General features: G+C 38.7%; 2 protein-coding genes across 5 annotated transcripts in view; one reads left to right on the top strand and one right to left on the bottom strand.

Moving 5' to 3' along the window:
- frem1b (Fras1 related extracellular matrix 1b) overlaps positions 1–4504 on the top strand; it is a 69081-nt gene extending 64577 nt beyond the window's left edge. For 3 of the 4 annotated variants that reach the window (XM_088078159.1, XM_088078161.1, XM_088078160.1), the window contains 9 exons: positions 76–205; positions 310–382; positions 611–760; positions 850–1235; positions 1835–1879; positions 2017–2178; positions 2654–2772; positions 3479–3564; positions 4156–4504. In XM_088078159.1, coding sequence (XP_087934285.1) covers positions 76–205; positions 310–382; positions 611–760; positions 850–1235; positions 1835–1879; positions 2017–2178; positions 2654–2772; positions 3479–3564; positions 4156–4364 — 1360 coding nt within the window. In that variant the 3' untranslated portion in view covers positions 4365–4504. The remainder of the gene's footprint in view (positions 1–75; positions 206–309; positions 383–610; positions 761–849; positions 1236–1834; positions 1880–2016; positions 2179–2653; positions 2773–3478; positions 3565–4155) is intronic. The other variant, XM_088078162.1, reaches the window with a different exon arrangement.
- Positions 4505–6302: 1798 nt separating this feature from the next.
- LOC121941070 (uncharacterized) lies at positions 6303–9978 on the bottom strand. Its single transcript, XM_042483785.2, has 4 exons — positions 9846–9978; positions 8284–8884; positions 6891–7149; positions 6303–6759 (listed from the first exon to the last, which is right to left on the bottom strand). The coding sequence occupies exons 2-4, from the start codon at positions 8872–8874 to the stop codon at positions 6593–6595; spliced, it is 1017 nt and encodes a 338-aa protein (XP_042339719.1). The 5' UTR covers positions 8875–8884; positions 9846–9978; the 3' UTR covers positions 6303–6592.
- Between the last annotated feature and the right edge of the window lie 9559 nt (positions 9979–19537).

The following is a 19537-nucleotide window of genomic DNA, read 5'->3' as shown; positions in this document are numbered from 1 at the left end:
GATTGGATGGTTGAACAGTAATTGAAAGGAGACAGTGTGAGCGGTTCGGAGGATTCAGCTGCGTGTCTCCTGCAGACTCGAGCTGTCCTGGTCTCGGGTGGAGCTGTCGGCGACCTGCTACAGAACCTGTGAGACGGCGGGGACCCTTCAGATCCAGATCCAACGCAGCGGGAGGAGCGTCGACCCGGCGTACGTCGCCATCCAGGTCCGTCCTCCTGCAGCGGCGTCAGACTCTGAGACTTTAAAATAAGATTGAACGTGTTCGGTGAATAAGTTGGCGCTCGGTTTGTGTGTGTTTGATTTGCGCAGGTGGAGGAAGGATCGGCCAAACCCGGCAGAGATTTCACTCACAGCTCAGCCGGCCTGATCCAGTTTGACCCAGGTCTGACTTTATTGAACGAAGACACTTTCCTTCACTAACAAAAAGCAAAGATCCAAAAGTCATTCTGACTGTAGGAGAGGAGTCAACTACAAGTCCCAGAGAGCACTGCTCTCAGAAACATCCACAACATTGAGTATTTTGGATAAATTCAGCAGCTGTGGTTACTCGAGGGTTAAGATCTGAACGGCAGCGAGGCGCTAATTCCTGTCCCTCGTGTTTCCTGTTTAGGAGTCGGAGTGAAAACCTGGAACATTTACCTGACAGACGACGGTCTGGAGGAAAACCACGAGACCTTCACTGTCACACTGAAGAATCCCAAAAACGCTGTTCTGGGACAGAGGACGTCCGCTACGGTCGAGATCGTCGACCCCAGAGGAGGTACGACATTATCAGCAGACTTTTTTTAATTAGATATATTTCTATTTACAGCATTTCTTTGTCTCCTTTTTCTAACTTTTTTCTCTCAGGAAGGTGCGATCCAGACGACCTGAGGGTGGAGGACGATGAGAAGCGGCTCCCACCTCCTCCTCCTCCTCCTCCTCGCCTCCCTGACCCTCCCAGGCCGGAGGAGGACGAGGACCCCGTCACCGACATCGAGGCGGAGCTGCTGTGGGAGAACCAGCCTCACCCGCCGCGAGGGGACGTCCCCAACCGCCGGCACTACCTGGACTACGCAGAGGGGGAACCACAGGACCAGGCGGCCCCCGGCAGCTACAGCCACGTCCGCCAGCACAGCAGGCTGCTGCCAGGGGCCGGCACCGGGAGCACCGGGAGCACCGGGAGCACTGGGAGCACCGGGAGCACCGGGAGCACCGGGAGCACTGGACACCGGGTCAGACATGGAGGATTAAAGGTGAGTGTTTTTTTCAAAGCTAATTTTCTGGTAATTGCTTTGTCATCATTTACAAATTTCTTGCAATTTGTGGAACTTTTCTTGCCAAGTTGGTTATTTCCTTTCCCTCCAGAAAAGATCTGAAACAAACGTTTCACCGACCCCGTTAAGCAATGGGCGTTTTTTTTTTTTTACCTTAATATTCAGACGTTCAGGAGGTTTTTACTGAGAGCTGAATTATCCACCAGCTGATTTAACCCTTTGAAACCTGAACAAAGTAGTTTTGATACCTCGCAAAAACAGAGAGAGAAATCAATGAGAAACTGAAGACAGCTCAAAATAAGTGCGAAACTGTCCAAAAGTTACAGAAACGTACCTCTTACAGGATCGTGTTGTAACTGTTGAACTCAGGAGCTCTGCAGAGGCGTCACAGCTGCAGCGGCGTCAGCGTGAACACAGCGGGCGTCAAACACGCTGCAGATCGCCGAGGTTGCCGTCATGCGCTGCACACGCGTGGAGGGTTTCAGGAGTTAAATGTACTTAATTAGTTATTTAGTTTAAATGTGAATCTTCTGTAAAATGCCGATATTTTAGTGTTTGACCTTTGAGCTGCTTTTCAGGTCCATCTGTCAGGAGAGAGGAGGGCTGAGGAGAGAGTGTGGACGGTAAGACTCAGTGTCAGGTTACACACACACACACACACACACACACACACACACACACACACACACACACACACACACACACACACACACACACACACACACACACACGGTCTGATGTCTGCCTGGTCCTCCCTCAGTTCCACAGTCTGACTCCTCTCCGGCTGGAGGAGCTGAAGCCGGGTGATGCCGGGTGGAGCTCGCCGCCTCACAGTCGCCTCCTGCAGGACTTTGCAGTCGGAGATCCTCCTCAGATGGATCATCCCGAACCCCGACAACACCCGGAGCTACGCCAGCGCAAGGTACACACACACACACACACGCACACATTTTCTATTATAACGTGAACTAAATCTACAATAATCGACCCTCAAGACCTGACTTTCCAAAAAAAGAAAATACATTTACTCACATCTAAATAATGATTAAAATTAAAGCAGAAAAGTGCTTTATGTAATGAGTCTAGAATATATTAAAATTTCACTTTCCTAAATAACTGATGGAAATTCTTGAACTTTTTCCACAATATTCTATTTTTTGGAGATGCACCTGTGCTTTCTTCACTGCATTTATTAATAATTTTAGTTACTTTACAGGTTCACATTTAATTTGAAAATAAATTCTGATGAATTTTTATAGATTAAAACTTAATTGTCCTCTTGGTAAAAATACAAAGCAAATACAAATATGAAGTTGTCCCAGCTGGTTGTGTTTGAGTTGATGACAGAGAGGTTTGGACCTTTAAAATATGCGATTTTTCTCTCTTTGTCTCGTCAGACGGGGAAGTCGGTGAGCAGCTCCTGTCCCGACGGCTGGACTCACTACAGGAGACGCTGTTACATCGTGGGCTCGTCTGTGGCCAGCTGGGCCAGCGCCGAGAGGACCTGCTCGCTGCTGTGAATAACACACACACACAAATCACAAGTTATTGAGCATTACAAAAAGCTAGAGAAAAAACATCCACTTTATTTATAATTACTATAATTTTAGAATTAAAGTCATGTTGTGGAAAACTGTATAAATATATACATGTATTTTTTATTTTCAGCACTTATTTTAATACTTTTACTTTTTTGTTTATTTTCAGGAAACTTTCTTGTTGCTTTTTATTAATTTCTTGCTAATTTGTGGGCAGATTCTTAGTTGCTTATGTCCTTTTCTTCACGTTGGAGAGAAATCAAACCAGTTTGTTCAGGTTTCAAGGGGTTAACAGGCCAGAAGGAGGCGCAGCTTTTTCAGAAATCTTCTCTGTTAAAAACAAGTCTAAAGAAGCCTCACTGTCTCAGGACTCATTTTGGCCTTCACTGTGGCTCAAAAACTGAAGTCCATAGAAGCGATGGAAATGACTTTCCTGCCAGATTTTGGAGAGCTGCAGATTTTCTGAATTTGGCCATTTTTTCTTCATATGACGGCTCATTTTTTTTTTTTTTACACCTGAAAGTCTGAACCAAACTTTTCGTCATCAGAGGGGCAGAAATCAGTTTAATCTGCCACAGAAGTTTATTATAAGCTGAAGTCTAAACCTGAGTTTGCTAAAGTTGTATTTGTTTGTGTGAACGCAGCTTTCGATGTGTCTGACTGTGATTCCTTCAACATTTTCAGCTTTAACAGCAGCCTGACCAGCGTGCGCTCCAGGAGAGACATGACCTGGCTGTGGAAGTTTGCAGGGAGGAAGCCGTTTTGGATCGGTAAGTGGCTCTTTTTTTCCTTCTTTGAGAGATGCATCCAAAACGTGCACTTAACCCTTTGACACTGTAGCAAATCGGCCTTATTTTCTTTTTCAAAAACGTGGAAAAAGGGTAAAGAGCAGCTAAACAAGAAATGGCTTCTAAATGGAATGGTCTCTAAATGCAGATCACAAGAAACCTGATGTTGATTCAGGTGTTAAAGGGTTAACCCTCTGCAATATTGACACCTTTTTAACCTTCAAAACCAATGTGATAACGCACCTTTTCAAGCCGGCATGTTTGGTCTGATTTTATGGTGACACACAACTTGATTGATTGGTGATGATTTATAATGTTTTTATACGTATTTTTTTCTGACAATGATTTTTTTCTAGTTATTATATTAAATTATTATAATTATTATGTTATTATTTTTAGTTGTTTTTTAAAGTTTTTATTATTTATTATTTATTATTTATTATTTATTATTTATTATTTATTTTTTATTATTTATTATTATTTTAATGTTCAAATTACTTCCCAAATTCCAAATTACGGTTCTTAAGATTTGTTTAGAAGCAGCACGTGAACGATGGGACTCTTGTGTCTCAGGTCTGTCTGGAGGTCCGGGTCGCTGGATGTGGGCTGACGGTCGCTCGGTGTCCTTCTCCCGGCTGAGGGGGGCGCCGCCGGGCCGTGGCGAGTCCAACGTTGGCTCGGACTGCGTGTTGGTCGAAAACCCCCGAAGCTGGATCTCCACAAGTTGCTCCCCTGAAACCCAACACACATTCATCTGTTCGTCGCCGGCTCACACTCACTGAGAGACTCATATTTACCCGCCGCTGTCGTGACGAGCTCTGTGAACACCGAGTTAAGTCATATTTAAAGATACGCACCGATGCTGCTCTGTACATTAGTTTTCATATTTTTGTCATAATAAAGATCGCTGCACATATGGAAATATGAGTCGTAACTTTAGATGAGGATCAGCAGTTTGACGAGTTTTTATGCACGTTTAACCCTTTGAAATCTGGGCAAAATGGTTGGATTTCTTTCAAAAACACGGGGAGAAGGCAAAGAGTAACCTGGGAAGAAATGAACAAGAAAAGTACCTGAAAATTTGTAAACAAAAAAACTACAAAAAACAGGATTTGATTTTTTTTTTTACCAAAAAAGAAAGAAAAATGATCTGGAAATAAACATAATTCTGTAATTAAAATTAAATTAAAATTAATTAAAATTAATTGTCTGATAATTCTGTAAAATAATTGTAAACATTTTATGATAATAAGCAATACAGTTCTCTTGACCTTTTCACCTAGCTTTTTTTTTTTTTTTAAAAAAAAAAACCAACTTTGTAAATCTACTAATTTCTTGCGTTTTGCCAAACATTCCTCGCCAAATTGCTCACTGAGTTTTTCCCATGTTTGTTCAGGGTTCAGAGGTTTAAATAATTGTGAAAGGCGTCTGAAATGTGCGGAAAATGCAGATCATAGTCAACTTAAAAATCATACAAAGTTCTGGCTTTGTGATCAAATGTGGAAGGAGAGCATTTTCTGCCTCTGAGGTAAGTTTTTATTATTCATTTTAAAGTTACTGTCAAGTCTTAACTGTACCAATCCCTATGCATTTTTAATTTTTAAAATTAGCTGGTGTAACATCAGTCTGAAGCACACACGAGTGATATTACTGCACTTGCACGTTGCCCATCTGACTGTTTGGTGATTTTGTTTCTCTCAGGGATGCAGAGCAGCCAGCACACACCAGTCTCACGTTTGCTGTGATGTAACGGGAAAGTACGTTCACTCAGCTTCTGTTCCTCAGCACAGTTTTGAGGTAATTAACTTGAGTATTTGCATTTTATGCGACTTTATACTTTTACGCCACTCTCTGGGAGATATGATGCACTTTTTCCATCACTAAATTGACTTTTAAAGCTTTAGTTACTTAACATTAACCCTTTAGAGCCAACTTTGATATCACACAAACTTGTATTGCTCTGCGCACAAAATGCACCTTTCAAAATCAGGCATTTTTTATCACCACATCCTGGGATATGTCAGTCATTAGCAGCAGCACTGAGTTTTGTACATAATATTTTTTGTGTATTTTTACAGAAAAATATTATACATTAGTGTAATTTTATACTTTAACTGAGTTATTTTTTAAACCAACATACGTCCTGATCATAAATATCAAATATTATCAAGAATCGTCCACAGATTTGTAAGCTACATAGGAGGCTTAAAATGTCGTCTTGTTGTGTTGTTGGGTGCAAGAAAAGACGGAGTTTTGGCTCCGAACTGACATTTTCATCACGTCAGCTGCCACTGCCCACCAGCAAAAAAAGGACAATTATGAGTTTTGGACTGACAGAGGTGATCGTCAGGAACGGAGAGGGCGTACAGCGGAAAGTTCGGGAAAGGCCCGTACGGCTCCGGCCCCTCAGGAGGCAGAATCACTTCCCTTATCTTGAAGTCCCTCAACACAACAAAACAGGAAATGTCATTTGTTTTGATGAGGAACAGAAAATGATGATTCACTGTGAACTAAAGCTTATTAATAATAATAAAGCGCAGCATAGTACTAGTTACTAGTAAAACTGGTTTGAAATAAATTAAGTAATTTGGCGAGGATTCAAATATTTAAATACTTGTGAAAGGCATCTGAACCCAGCACAAGAAAACTGATGTCAACCCAGGTTTTAAAGAGTTAAAACGATGGAGAACAAAAAGTTTCAATCTTGTTTTAAACCATGGTGAAAGCAACTTGATAGCATTTATTTGCATTAATTTAGCTCACCTTACATTTGCATTTTCAGGACATTTTGGGAAAGATGTCACCCCAAACGGCTAAGTAAAAAAACTAAATCTTATCTTCCTCTTCTCTTTCAGTCAGCAAACAACAAAATTGTGCAAAACAGCAACCACATGGACAGCGGTGGGACTGACTCGGAGAGATTTTGGTGCCAAAAAACATCAGTGAGTTAAAAATCAGTTAAATAAATGTTTAGCCTTTTTTTAATGTCCAGCCGCCACGTTAAATCTGGTTATTTGCAGCACGGCAAAGTCATTTTGACATTCATGTTGAAGCTAAAAGAATTTCTCTCCTGCGTTTTCTTGTGTTTACATCTGGAACAGGACGATGAGTCGGACTTCACTGTGTCCTCCGTGTCCTCCTCTTCGTCACAGCATTTGTAACGGAGCTTCTCTTGATCTGTATGAATAAATTAATACGTTTATGAACAAACTGCTGTTTGAAAAGTAATATCCGGATCAGACAGGAGGAATCTGAAGGCTTTGCTGCAGTGAATCATCACTCAGCTGCATGTACAGTCATTTTCTTACCCGTGTTTCCGTCCAGCTGTGAAACAAGCTGACGCTGACTCATTCTTTGGAGGATTTTCTTTGTGATGTGTAAAGCCTCATCATGTCCATAGTGGTCAGTCACCAGCGTAGCGACGTCAGTGGTGTCCTTACCTTCCAGTTTGCCCCAAGGAATGGGTTTGCACCCTGACTCGGTGTAATATCTTAGCTGGAAATAAAAAGACCTGCGATCATCTGTAGAAAGTTTATCTAAGGTGGTTTTGATCAGCGGGGCAGGACTCTGCAAAAGAGATTCAAAATTAGAAAATAAAATATTAAAGTCTGACCTGGATTGAAAAGATTGCCAGAGTGAAGTTCACACCAGTGATTGGAGGCTGTGTGCAAGTGCTGCCCATAAATATAACACCAGCTGGCCGGATGCGGGCACTAAAATTAAGGCCCTAAAAATTAGAGATGAAAAAAAAACAAACACTCCTGCCACTAAGAGACCAAGGTAACATTTTCTGAATGTTTGGAAAAACTTTTTTTGGCATCTCCTCCTGAACCGTTGACTCAGTTTGGAACAAAACGTTCTGTGGATCATCATTGGACGAAGCTTTTCAGATGTTATTAAAAGCTTGTTGATATCTCATTGTGTTTTGAAGATATTGATCAATTAATTTTAGAGGGGGCGTGGCGGGGTCCATAAATAGAGCTAACTCCATCACCGTTACACCGATCATCACAAATTTGGCAGGAAATGTCTGAAGAGGCCCTGAAATATCTTCTCAACTCAAAGCATGTAGCAGCGGCGCCGTGTTAGCGGCTCAGGAGCGTCTCAGCTTCCTGTCAACTGCAGCACAGCGAGAGAAACGTTTCCCGCGTGCTGCGTGTGGTTGTCAGCAGAAACAGACAGTGAACATCGTGTTTTTATGATTATATTGACTTTTTACCACCTTTTACCTCAAAAAGTCTGTATGTGCAACAGAGATGAGGAAATACCTCTGAGAAAAACCTCCGTTTACTCAACCTGTCCTGCTCCCCTTTCAAAATAAAAGTCCTCTGACAACATCTCAGTTGACAGAGTCACATCAGTTGTTGACACAAGGCATTTTATTTTGAAATATTTCCAGTCATAGTGTATTGCTGTTGACAATGCAGGAGCTGCATGAAAGGGTGAAATTTGTGCTTATAAATGTGAAATGAATTTTTAAAAATACTTTCACAGCAAAATGTGATTAATGCATTAATTTCAATTAATTATATATATATGTATATGAATCTGACACCATGTCCTGTGGCCGCAGGAATCAAACCTGCGGCCACAGGACATGGTGCCCTGGGACGCAGATGATTCTGGACAATCATTTTTATTCTTTCACGTGAAATATAAATATAACAACAGAGAGTTGAACAAACTGCACTGAAGTTTTACCTCAGCAGTTTCTCTCCACTTTGTCTCCTGCAGCTGCGCTTTGATCTTCTTGCTTTCTTGCTTATTTTTGGCCCTTAGGGACCATCTGAAGGGGCGGCTGACGGGCTGCGGCGGCGACTCTTCCTTTTTCAGTCGGTCGAGCTCTTTCATGATCTTGACAGCGGGGCCCTTTTTCAGCTCCAGATCCAGAAAATCCTGCTTGTCGAAGCAAACGAGACAATCTCCGGACACATCTTCCTCTTTGAACCGTTCTGCTTTTTTATCGTCCACCTTCACGCTCTGCAGTAACCACCGGGCCACCTCCTCCTTTGTCCAGCTTTCCACGTCCGCTGGGGACTGTGGTTCAAACTGAGATCCCTCTTTGAGTCTTTTTAGATGAGATGTGATTTTGACCGCAGGGCCGTGTTTTATTCCTATGCCTAATAGTTCTCTCTTCTCAAAGTCAACCAGATATCGTCCAGACACGTCCTCCTTCATGAACGTGTCGGCGCAACTCTGATCGACTTTGACCTCTGTCAGCAGCCAGTGTTGGACGTCCTCTTTGGTCCACGTTTCAATGTCAGGGGGCGACTCAGTGCTGGACTCGCTCATCTTACATCAACTAAAAACGAAACAAACAAACAAAAACAGCATAAAAAGGCTGAAGGGCCAAAATGGCAAACATGCAAAATCCAGATATCATCCAAATGATGCATCGAGATACATATCACGTTAACCCTTTGAAACCTGGATCAGCTTCATTTCTTTTTTGCTGGTTTCAGACGTCTTTAACAAGCGTTTAAACCTTTCAACAATCTGCAAAGTGGTTTGATTTCTTTAAAAAAAAAATAAAAAATACAAGAGCAAAAAAGACAAGAGCCAGAAAAAAACTTGGAATTACCAGAATTACATATTTAAAATTATGTTATTGAATTAAAATTTATGGAAGTTTTTTTTCCAAGTCTGTTTTTTCTTTCTTTTTGTTTTTTTCTCTTTGTTTTTCTTTCTTTCATGTTTTTTTTAATTTTCAGGGGATTTTTTTGTACTTTTTGCTAATTTCTTGATAAGTTTTTGACCATTTTTTTTCTTCACTGCTCTTTCACTTCTTCCCATGTTTTTAAAAGAAAGTTAATATTTTTTCAGGTTTCAAAGAGTTAACACCAGAAGGAGATGTAGACTTGTATTTGAACACTATTTCGAACCAACGATCACCAGAAATTATTGCAGCACAGCTCATCAGTCAAATCATAATTGTTTGATAAAATGATTTATTTTTGAATTATTTAAATAAAGTCTTTGTGGTGAGCTCTCTACTGCAGAGACAGACCAGTTTTAGTGAACGGCCATCTTCCCGGCAGGAAAAAAGTTGTAAAAGTATTAATTAGCAAATATAAGCATGCGTGAAGGTTTCAAACATTATACTTCCTTACAGTCGGATGTTAGTATTGTTATTGTCTGCATTAGCGTTTAGCTCAAACCTCCACTCGTCCTCAGTGTGGCTGTAAACTGTAAGTTTCGTTCATTCTCCACATAAATATTTCTGTCCCTTTTCATATCGACAACTGGGTGCAGTTTGAGCCTACCTTCGAGTGCGGCCGGCCAGCGCAGCGATGATTTCACTTTGAACCAACTAGTTTGCTAGAAGACAAAGTCCGGCCTCACGTAGGACGCAGCATCACTTCCCCTCTTCCAGCCTCATCTTCACAAAACAGGAAGTGTTTAAATAAGGAACAGGAAATGTCGATCTACAGTAAACAAAGGCTCAATGACAACATTAACCCTTTCACACCTGAGAAAATTGGCTTAATTCCTTTTTAAAACATTGGAAGAATGTAATGAGCAGTGCCAGAAAAAAAATGACCGAGAAATTAGCAAGAAATTAGTAAAAAAGTACAAGAATTTAACCCACTGAAATTGCAGAATTCTTAGTGCACAGTTTCTGTGGCACTTTCAATGGTTGTAAATGACCGTGATCGCTTCCTTTTATCGACATTTCCATGTTTTTATTGCAGTTTTCGGTGGTTGACTGAGCGCGCTCCTTTTAATGACACCTTTTGTTGACTTTATTTGACATTTGAACATCAAATTTGATTGTTGATCGGGTTGTGTGCCGCTTTGATGCTCTATGTGCTATGTGTTTATTGTATTTTAAATTGTTTGTGGCGCCAATCTGCAGACCAGATTTCCTCTTGAGGGACAATAAAAGTTCAGAACTGAACTGAACTGAAAAGTAAAAAAATAAAAGAAGGTAAAAACAAACAAACAAGGCAAAAAAAAAGTAATATTTATGTAACATAATTTTAAATATGTAATCAGGATCATTGTAAATGCAGTTAACCTTTTCATTTTCTCTAGCCTGTTTTTTTTAAATAAATGTTTAAATGTATTCATTTCTTGCACTTTGAGGAACATTTCTTACAAAGGTGCTCATTGCCTTTTTTTCCACGTTTTTGAAAGAAATAACACCAGTTTGTTCAGAGTTTTCATCTGAAAGTAGCACGAAAAGTGATGTCGCTCCAAGTTTCAAATAATCTGTAAAAGCACAGCATTGCACAACGACTATAATCTCTGAATCGGTGAGTGAAAACTGTAACAGCAAGTTTATGAGACATGTTAAACACAAATTAAAAGTCTAAATAGAATTTTTTTCTGATTCTGAAAAGATAAAACCAAAAATAACCTTTTCAACCTGGTTTAAATGATGGTGAGACTGTGATCTCTAACAGACCTTAGTTTACATTTTATTGGTGTCAGAAAGATCTTTCTCTTCAATAAAACCCCAAACAAGCAGTAAAAAAACCCATCTCATCGTTTTTTATCTTCTCCCGCCTCTTTTATTCAGCAAACAACACAGTGCGGTGCTACCACCGTGTGGACAGCAGTGGGACGGACTCATTAAAGCTTCAGTGCCTAAAAGGTTTGAAAAAGTTTAACCTTTTAATATCCATAATGAAAAATTAACAATGGAAAAGAATTCTTTGCATTTTTTAAATTTTCTTGGGGCTATATTAACATTTTTTAAAATGAATTTTATTTATTTGTTTTTTGATTTTACTTTAAGGACCTCTTTTATTTATTTATTTTTATTTAGATATAGACCTTTATCAAACATAACACTAATTTGTCACTTCATGGTAAAACAAAGAAAAAAAATTAAAATCATAGTATAGCTTCTCGTCATCCAAAAAAATGTCTAAAAGAACGTCATACTGTAATATGTTGTTCATAATAGCATAAAAAAATCATGGTATTGTATGTTTTTCAAAACAGTGTAAAAAAAACCCAAAACTATAGTTTGTTGTCTGAAATAATATTGAAAAATCATAGTGTAGTATGTAGTCAATAAAAAACCCTAAAAGGGTTATAGTATGTCCTCAAAAATGCATTTTAAAAAGACTTAGTATAACATGCCATCTAAAATAGTGTAAAAATAAATCATACTACAGTATGTTTTTTTTTTTTTTAATGTGACCCATAATCTCCACAGTGCAACTGAAAAACAAACCGAAATCCTTTAAAAAGGGGGGGAAAATGACCATAAAAAACTAAATGAATACCCCTTAAGGATTTCAGTTTGTTTCTAAATTGCGTTGTGCAGGCTACAGGTAACACTAAAGGTGGAAAAAGTTCTGAAGGGATTTTTCTTGGTCTCATTGTTTTACACCAACAACACTTGCATTTAAACAGGGGTGTGCAGACCTTTTATATCCACTGTAGTATGTCGTCCAAAATGTGGTAAAAATGTCATACTATTATTAGTTTATTGTCATTTGTGCTCACAATGAACAATAAAATGCAATATTTCAATCAAAACGTAGAACAATATCTATATATGAACTTGAAAGTTGTAATAAAACAAAAATAAATATATAAATTTATATAGCAAATTGTTCATGTAAGTACAAACGTGTACACAGAAATTCATGCTCATACACACCATATATCTTACATTTGAATACAACTGTGCATACATATGAAATACATCAAACTTTTACATACAACCATACGTTTGACAAGCCATTCAAACAGCTACATGCAATGATGCAACATTATACAGTGAAAGAACCCGAAAAACTGAAGTTATTTATCTTTGGTCTTATTCATTTCTGTGTGATACAGTCTGCAGGGTCGCTGCTTTCAACCTGTTAATGCTACACTGGCTGTGTTTGCGAGGTTGCTGCAGCTCCACAGCTCTGTTTGCATTGTCTGCTCGTGTCTGTGGCAGCCGACTGGACATGTCTGTCATGTCTCAGAGCTGCTGCCTGCTGCTCTGAGGGCATGGGAGGCTGCAGAGGCGAGCTGCAGGATGCAGGGTCTGAATATGATCCTGAAGGCTTTTATCTGCATCCTCTAAAAAAGTGCATCCGCTCTTCCTGAGGTTTCTTCCTCTTTTTTTGTTCCCCGTTACAGGGGTTCTTCGGGAGTTTTTCCTTGGCTGATGTGAGGGGGGGGTGTCTAAGAGCAGAGGGATGTCGTACACTGTAAAGCCCTCTGAGGCAAACCATGTTTTGTGAAAATGGGCTCGATCAATAAAATTGACTTGACTTGACTTGACTGCAGCCTAAGAGAAGGTCACTGCCCTATACTGTGAAGTTTTGGGGTCATTAGTGACAACATACTGTAGTTTACTATGACATTTTTACCATACCACTTCTTTTTTAAAGCGACCATCACGTTTTTATGGTATTACTGACATGACTTGATGATGGCAAGTATGTCGTCAAAAATGACCCAAAACCTCATAATATAGTATGTCGTCAAAAATGACAGGTGGGTGCCTGGTGCCTCAGTGGTTAGAGTGGGTGCCCTATGTATAGCTGCTGTGTCCACACTGCAGCAGCCACGGGTTTGATTCCGGCCTCGGCACTTTCCTGCATTTCCCCCACACTGTAGTAGTGCAAGTCTTGAAAGGCTATTTTAGGTTGTTTAATGTGGTTTTCAGCTGTTTTTGGGACAGGTCATATTTTGACATTATTGCCATACTATAGCCTGTTGGTCATTATATGGATATGCGAAATTATGGTATTTTGGGCCCTTTTTGGACCTTTCTATGCTATGGCATGTCTCAGAAGGTGGTTTTATGTGGTTTTCAGGTGTTTTGCGGACAGGTCATATTTTTACATTTTTGCCATACTATAGCCTTGCATTTTCGGTCGTTTTTCGGATATGCAAAGTTATGGTGTTTTTTGCCCTTTTTTCAACAATCTATGCCACAGGTCAGAAGAGGTACAAATATGACTCGAAACAAATCTTTACAGTCACACTGTAAGTTTAATGTTTGCAAGTAAGCTCAGACATTCTTTACAGGTCATACTTTTGTAAAGCAGAAACAAATATAAAGTTCAGAGTCCAAGCTTGTAGTAAAAGCAGCGTGTTGATCCATGGAGTGGCTCCTGTCTGACCCCGTTGTGTCCAGGTCATGTCCTCATGTCGGCGTGTGTTACCATGGTTAACAAAAACATGTAAAGAAACAGTACAGAGAAAGGCAGATATTACAGCATGTCTTTGCAGGCTATTTTATGGTGTGTTGAGATTTTTCCAGCTGTTTTTAGAACAGGTCATATTTTGACATATGAAATTATGGTGTTTTTGGTCATTTTTGATACTTCTATGCTATGGCAAGTCTCAGAAGGCTATTTTATGTTGTTTAATGTGGTTTTTAGCTGTTTTGGGGACAGGTCCTATTTTGACATTTTTGCAATACTATAGCCTTGCATTTTCTGTCATTTTTTGGATATGTGAAATTATGGTGTTTTTGACCCTTTTTGCAGCTTTCTTTGCGATGGCGTGTTTTGGAAGGCTATTTTATGCGGTTTTACATGGTTTTCAGTTGTTTTTGGGACGTGTCATATTTTGAGATTTTTGCCATACTATAGCCTTGCATTTTCGGTCGTTTTTCGGATATGCAAAGTTATGATGTTTTTTGCCCTTTTTTCAACAATCTATGCCACAGGTCAGAAGAGGTACAAATATGACTCGAAACAAATCTTTACAGTCACACTGTAAGTTTAATGTTTGCAAGTAAGCTCAGACATTCTTTACAGGTCATACTTTTGTAAAGCAGAAACAAATATAAAGTTCAGAGTCCAAGCTTGTAGTAAAAGCAGCGTGTTGATCCATGGAGTGGCTCCTGTCTGACCCCGTTGTGTCCAGGTCATGTCCTCATGTCGGCGTGTGTTACCATGGTTAACAAAAACATGTAAAGAAACAGTACAGAGAAAGGCAGATATTACAGCATGTCTTTGCAGGCTATTTAATGTTGTCTTATGTGATTTTCAGCTGTTTTTGGGACAGGTCATATTTTGACATTTTTGCCATACTATAGCCTTGCATTTTCTGTCATTTTTTGGATATTCGAAATTCTGGTGTTTTTGGCCCTTTTTGCAACTTTCTTTGCGATGGCATGTCTTTTAAGGCTATTTTATGTTGTTTTATGTGGTTTTAAGCTGTTTTTGGGACAGGTCCTATTTTGACATTTTTGCCATACTATAGCCTTGCATTTTCGGTCATTTTTGGATATTCGAAATTCTGGTGTTTTTGGCTGTTGTTGCAACTTTCTTTGCTATGGCAAGTCTCAGAAGGCTATTTTAAGTTGTTTAATGTGGTTTTAAGCTGTTTTTGGGACAGGTCCTATTTTGACATTTTTGCCATACTATAGCCTTGCATTTTCGGTCATTTTTTGGACATGCGAAATTATGGTGTTTTTTGCCCTTTGTGGAACTTTCGATGCTATGGCAAGTCTCAGAAGGCTATTTTAAATTGTTTAATGTGGTTTTCAGCTGTTTTTGGGACAGGTCCCATTTTGACATTTTTGCCATACTATAGCCTTGCATTTTCGGTCATTTTTTGGACAATCGAAATTCTGGTGTTTTTGGCCCTTTTTGCAATTTTTGATGCTATGGCATGTCTTAGAAGACTATTTTATGTTGTTTTATGTGGTTTTAAGCTGTTTTTGGGACGGGTCATATTTTGACATTTTTCCATACTATAGCCTTGCATTTTCGGTCATTTTTGGATATTCGAAATTATGGTGTTTTTGGCTGTTTTTGCAACTTTCGATGCTATGGCAAGTCTCAGAAGGCTATTTTAAGTTGTTTAATGTGGTTTTAAGCTGTTTTTCGGACAGGTCATATTTTGACATTTTTGCCATACTATAGCCTTGCATTTTCGGTCATTTTTTGGATATTCGAAATTCTGGTGTTTTTGGCCCTTGTTGCAACTTTCTTTGCGATGGCATGTCTTTTAAGGCTATTTTATGTTGTTTTATGTGGTTTTAAGCTGTTTTTAGGACAGGTCCTATTTTCACATTTTTGCCATACTATAGCCTTGCATTTTCGGTCGTTGTTTGGATATTCGAAATTCTGGTGTTTTTGGCTGTTTTTGCAACTTTAGATACTATGGCAAGTCTCAGAAGGCTATTTCATGTTGTTTAATGTGGTTTTTTGCCGTTTTTGGGACAGGTCATATTTTGACATTTTTGCCATACTATAGCCTTGCATTTTCGGTCATTTTTTGGACAGGCGAAATTATGGTGTTTTTTGCCCTTTTTGCAACTTTCTATGCTATGGCAAGTCTCAGAAGGCTATTTCATGTTGTTTAATGTAGTTTTTAGCTGTTTTTGGGACAGGTCATATTTTGACATTTTTGCCATACTATAGCCTTGCATTTTCGGTCATTTTTCGGATATTGAAATTATGGTGTTTTTTGGACTTTTATTGAAACTTTCGATGCTATGGCAAGTCTCAGAATGCTATTTTAGGTTGTTTAATGTGGTTTTAAGCTGTGTTTGGGACAGGTCCCATTTTGACATTTTTCCATACTATAGCCTTGCATTTTCTGTCATTTTTTGGATATTCGAAATTCTGGTGTTTTTGGCCCTTGTTGCAACTTTCTTTGCGATGGCATGTCTTTTAAGGCTATTTTATGTTGTTTTATGTGGTTTTAAGCTGTTTTTGGGACAGGTCCTGTTTTGACATTTTTGCCATACTATAGCCTTGCATTTTCGGTCGTTGTTTGGATATTCGAAATTCTGGTGTTTTTGGCTGTTTTTGCAACTTTCGATGCTATGGCAAGTCTCAGAAGGCTATTTCATGTTGTTTAATGTAGTTTTTAGCTGTTTTTGGGACAGGTCATATTTTGACATTTTTGCCATACTATAGCCTTGCATTTTCGGTCATTTTTTGGACATGCGAAATTCTGGTGTTTTTGGCCCTTGTTGCAACTTTCTTTGCGATGGCATGTCTTTTAAGGCTATTTTATGTTGTTTTATGTGGTTTTAAGCTGTTTTTGGGACAGGTCCTATTTTGACATTTTTGCCATACTATAGCCTTGCATTTTCGGTCGTTGTTTGGATATTCGAAATTCTGGTGTTTTTGGCTGTTTTTGCAACTTTCGATGCTATGGCAAGTCTCAGAAGGCTATTTTATGTTGTTTTATGTGGTTTTTAGCTGTTTTTCGGACAGGTCATATTTTGACATTTTTGCCAGACTATAGCCTTGCATTTTCGGTCATTTTTTGGACATGCGAAATTATGGTGTTTTTTGCCCTTTTTGGAACTTTCTATGCTATGGCAAGTCTCAGAAGGCTATTTTAAATTGTTTAATGTGGTTTTCAGCTGTTTTTGGGACAGGTCCTATTTTGACATTTTTGCCATACTATAGCCTTGCATTTTCGGTCATTTTTTGGACATGCGAAATTCTGGTGTTTTTGGCCCTTTTTGCAACTTTCTTTGCGATGGCATGTCTTTTAAGGCTATTTTATGTTGTTTTATGTGGTTTTAAGCTGTTTTTGGGACGGGTCATATTTTGACATTTTTCCATACTATAGCCTTGCATTTTCGGTCATTTTTTGGATATTCGAAATTCTGGTGTTTTTGGCCCTTGTTGCAACTTTCTTTGCGATGGCATGTCTTTTAAGGCTATTTTATGTTGTTTTATGTGGTTTTAAGCTGTTTTTGGGACAGGTCCTGTTTTGACATTTTTGCCATTCTATAGCCTTGCATTTTCGGTCGTTGTTTGGATATTCGAAATTCTGGTGTTTTTGGCTGTTTTTGCAACTTTCGATGCTATGGCAAGTCTCAGAAGGGTATTTTAAGTTGTTTAATGTGGTTTTAAGCTGTTTTTGGGACAGGTCCTAATTTGACATTTTTGCCATACTATAGCCTTGCATTTTCGGTCATTTTTCGGATATTGAAATTATGGTGTTTTTTGGACTTTTATTGAAACTTTCGATGCTATGGCAAGTCTCAGAATGCTATTTTAGGTTGTTTAATGTGGTTTTAAGCTGTGTTTGGGACAGGTCCCATTTTGACATTTTTCCATACTATAGCCTTGCATTTTCTGTCATTTTTTGGATATTCGAAATTCTGGTGTTTTTGGCCCTTGTTGCAACTTTCTTTGCGATGGCATGTCTTTTAAGGCTATTTTATGTTGTTTTATGTGGTTTTAAGCTGTTTTTGGGACAGGTCCTATTTTGACATTTTTGCCATACTATAGCCTTGCATTTTCGGTCGTTTTTTGGATATTCGAAATTATGGTGTTTCTGGCTGTTTTTGCAACTTTCGATGCTATGGCAAGTCTCAGAAGGCTATTTCATGTTGTTTAATGTAGTTTTTAGCTGTTTTTGGGACAGGTCATATTTTGACATTTTTGCCATACTATAGCCTTGCATTTTCGGTCATTTTTTGGATATGCGAAATTCTGGTGTTTTTGGCCCTTTTTGCAACTTTCTTTGCGATGGCATGGCTTTTAAGGGTATTTTATGTTGTTTTATGTGGTTTTAAGCTGTTTTTGGGACAGGTCATATTTTGACATTTTTCCATACTATAGCCTTGCATTTTCGGTCATTTTTTGGACATGCGAAATTATGGTGTTTTTTGGACTTTTATTGAAACTTTCGATGCTATGGCAAGTCTCAGAATGCTATTTTAGGTTGTCTTATGTGATTTTCAGCTGCTTTTGGGACGGGTCATATTTTGACATTTTTCCATACTATAGCCTTGCATTTTCGGTCGTTTTTTGGATATTCGAAATTATGGTGTTTTTGGCTGTTTTTGCAACTTTCGATGCTATGGCAAGTCTCAGAAGGCTATTTTATGTTGTTTTATGTGGTTTTAAGCTGTTTTTCGGACAGGTCATATTTTGACATTTTTGCCATACTATAGCCTTGCATTTTCGGTCATTTTTTGGATATTCGAAATTCTGGTGTTTTTGGCCCTTGTTGCAACTTTCTTTGCGATGGCATGTCTTTTAAGGCTATTTTATGTTGTTTTATGTGGTTTTAAGCTGTTTTTGGGACAGGTCCTATTTTGACATTTTTGCCATACTATAGCCTTGCATTTTCGGTCATTTTTTGGACATGTGAAATTCTGGTGTTTTTGGCCCTTTTTGCAACTTTCTTTGCGATGGCATGTCTTTTAAGGCTATTTTATGTTGTTTTATGTGGTTTTAAGCTGTTTTTGGGACGGGTCATATTTTGACATTTTTGCCATACTATAGCCTTGCATTTTCGGTCATTTTTTGGATATTCGAAATTCTGGTGTTTTTGGCCCTTGTTGCAACTTTCTTTGCGATGGCATGTCTTTTAAGGCTATTTTATGTTGTTTTATGTGGTTTTAAGCTGTTTTTGGGACAGGTCCTGTTTTTACATTTTTGCCATACTATAGCCTTGCATTTTCGGTCATTTTTTGGATATTGAAATTATGGTGTTTTTTGGACTTTTATTGAAACTTTCGATGCTATGGCAAGTCTCAGAATGCTATTTTAGGTTGTTTAATGTGGTTTTAAGCTGTGTTTGGGACAGGTCCCATTTTGACATTTTTCCATACTATAGCCTTGCATTTTCTGTCATTTTTTGGATATTCGAAATTATGATGTTTTTGGCTGTTTTTGCAACTTTCGATGCTATGGCAAGTCTCAGAAGGCTATTTTATGTTGTTTTATGTGGTTTTTAGCTGTTTTTCGGACAGGTCATATTTTGACATTTTTGCCATACTATAGCCTTGCATTTTCGGTCATTTTTTGGATATTCGAAATTCTGGTGTTTTTGGCCCTTGTTGCAACTTTCTTTGCGATGGCATGTCTTTTAAGGCTATTTTAAATTGTTTTATGTGGTTTTAAGCTGTTTTTGGGACAGGTCCTATTTTGACATTTTTGCCATACTATAGCCTTGCATTTTCGGTCATTTTTTGGACATGTGAAATTCTGGTGTTTTTGGCCCTTTTTGCAACTTTCTTTGCAATGGCATGTCTTTTAAGGCTATTTTATGTTGTTTTATG

This window comes from Plectropomus leopardus, chromosome 5 (genome assembly GCF_026936395.1).
Source record: "Plectropomus leopardus strain MGB_pleo_1.0 chromosome 5, ASM2693639v1, whole genome shotgun sequence".
Classification (NCBI taxonomy): Eukaryota; Metazoa; Chordata; class Actinopteri; order Perciformes; family Serranidae; genus Plectropomus; species Plectropomus leopardus.
This window is presented reverse-complemented; position numbering and strand designations above follow the sequence as displayed.

What these genes read in the sequence shown, in the direction of transcription:
- LOC121941070 (XM_042483785.2), bottom strand. Translation starts at nt 8,874, where the DNA reads ATGAGCGAGTCCAGCACTGAGTCGCCCCCTGACATTGAAACGTGGACC. An exon ending in AGTGGAGAGAAACTGCTGAG is followed by an intron (nt 7,150 to 8,283) that starts GTAAAACTTCAG and finishes TCTCTTTTGCAG; the next exon opens with AGTCCTGCCCCGCTGATCAA. An exon ending in ACAGCTGGACGGAAACACGG is followed by an intron (nt 6,760 to 6,890) that starts GTAAGAAAATGA and finishes TTATTCATACAG; the next exon opens with ATCAAGAGAAGCTCCGTTAC.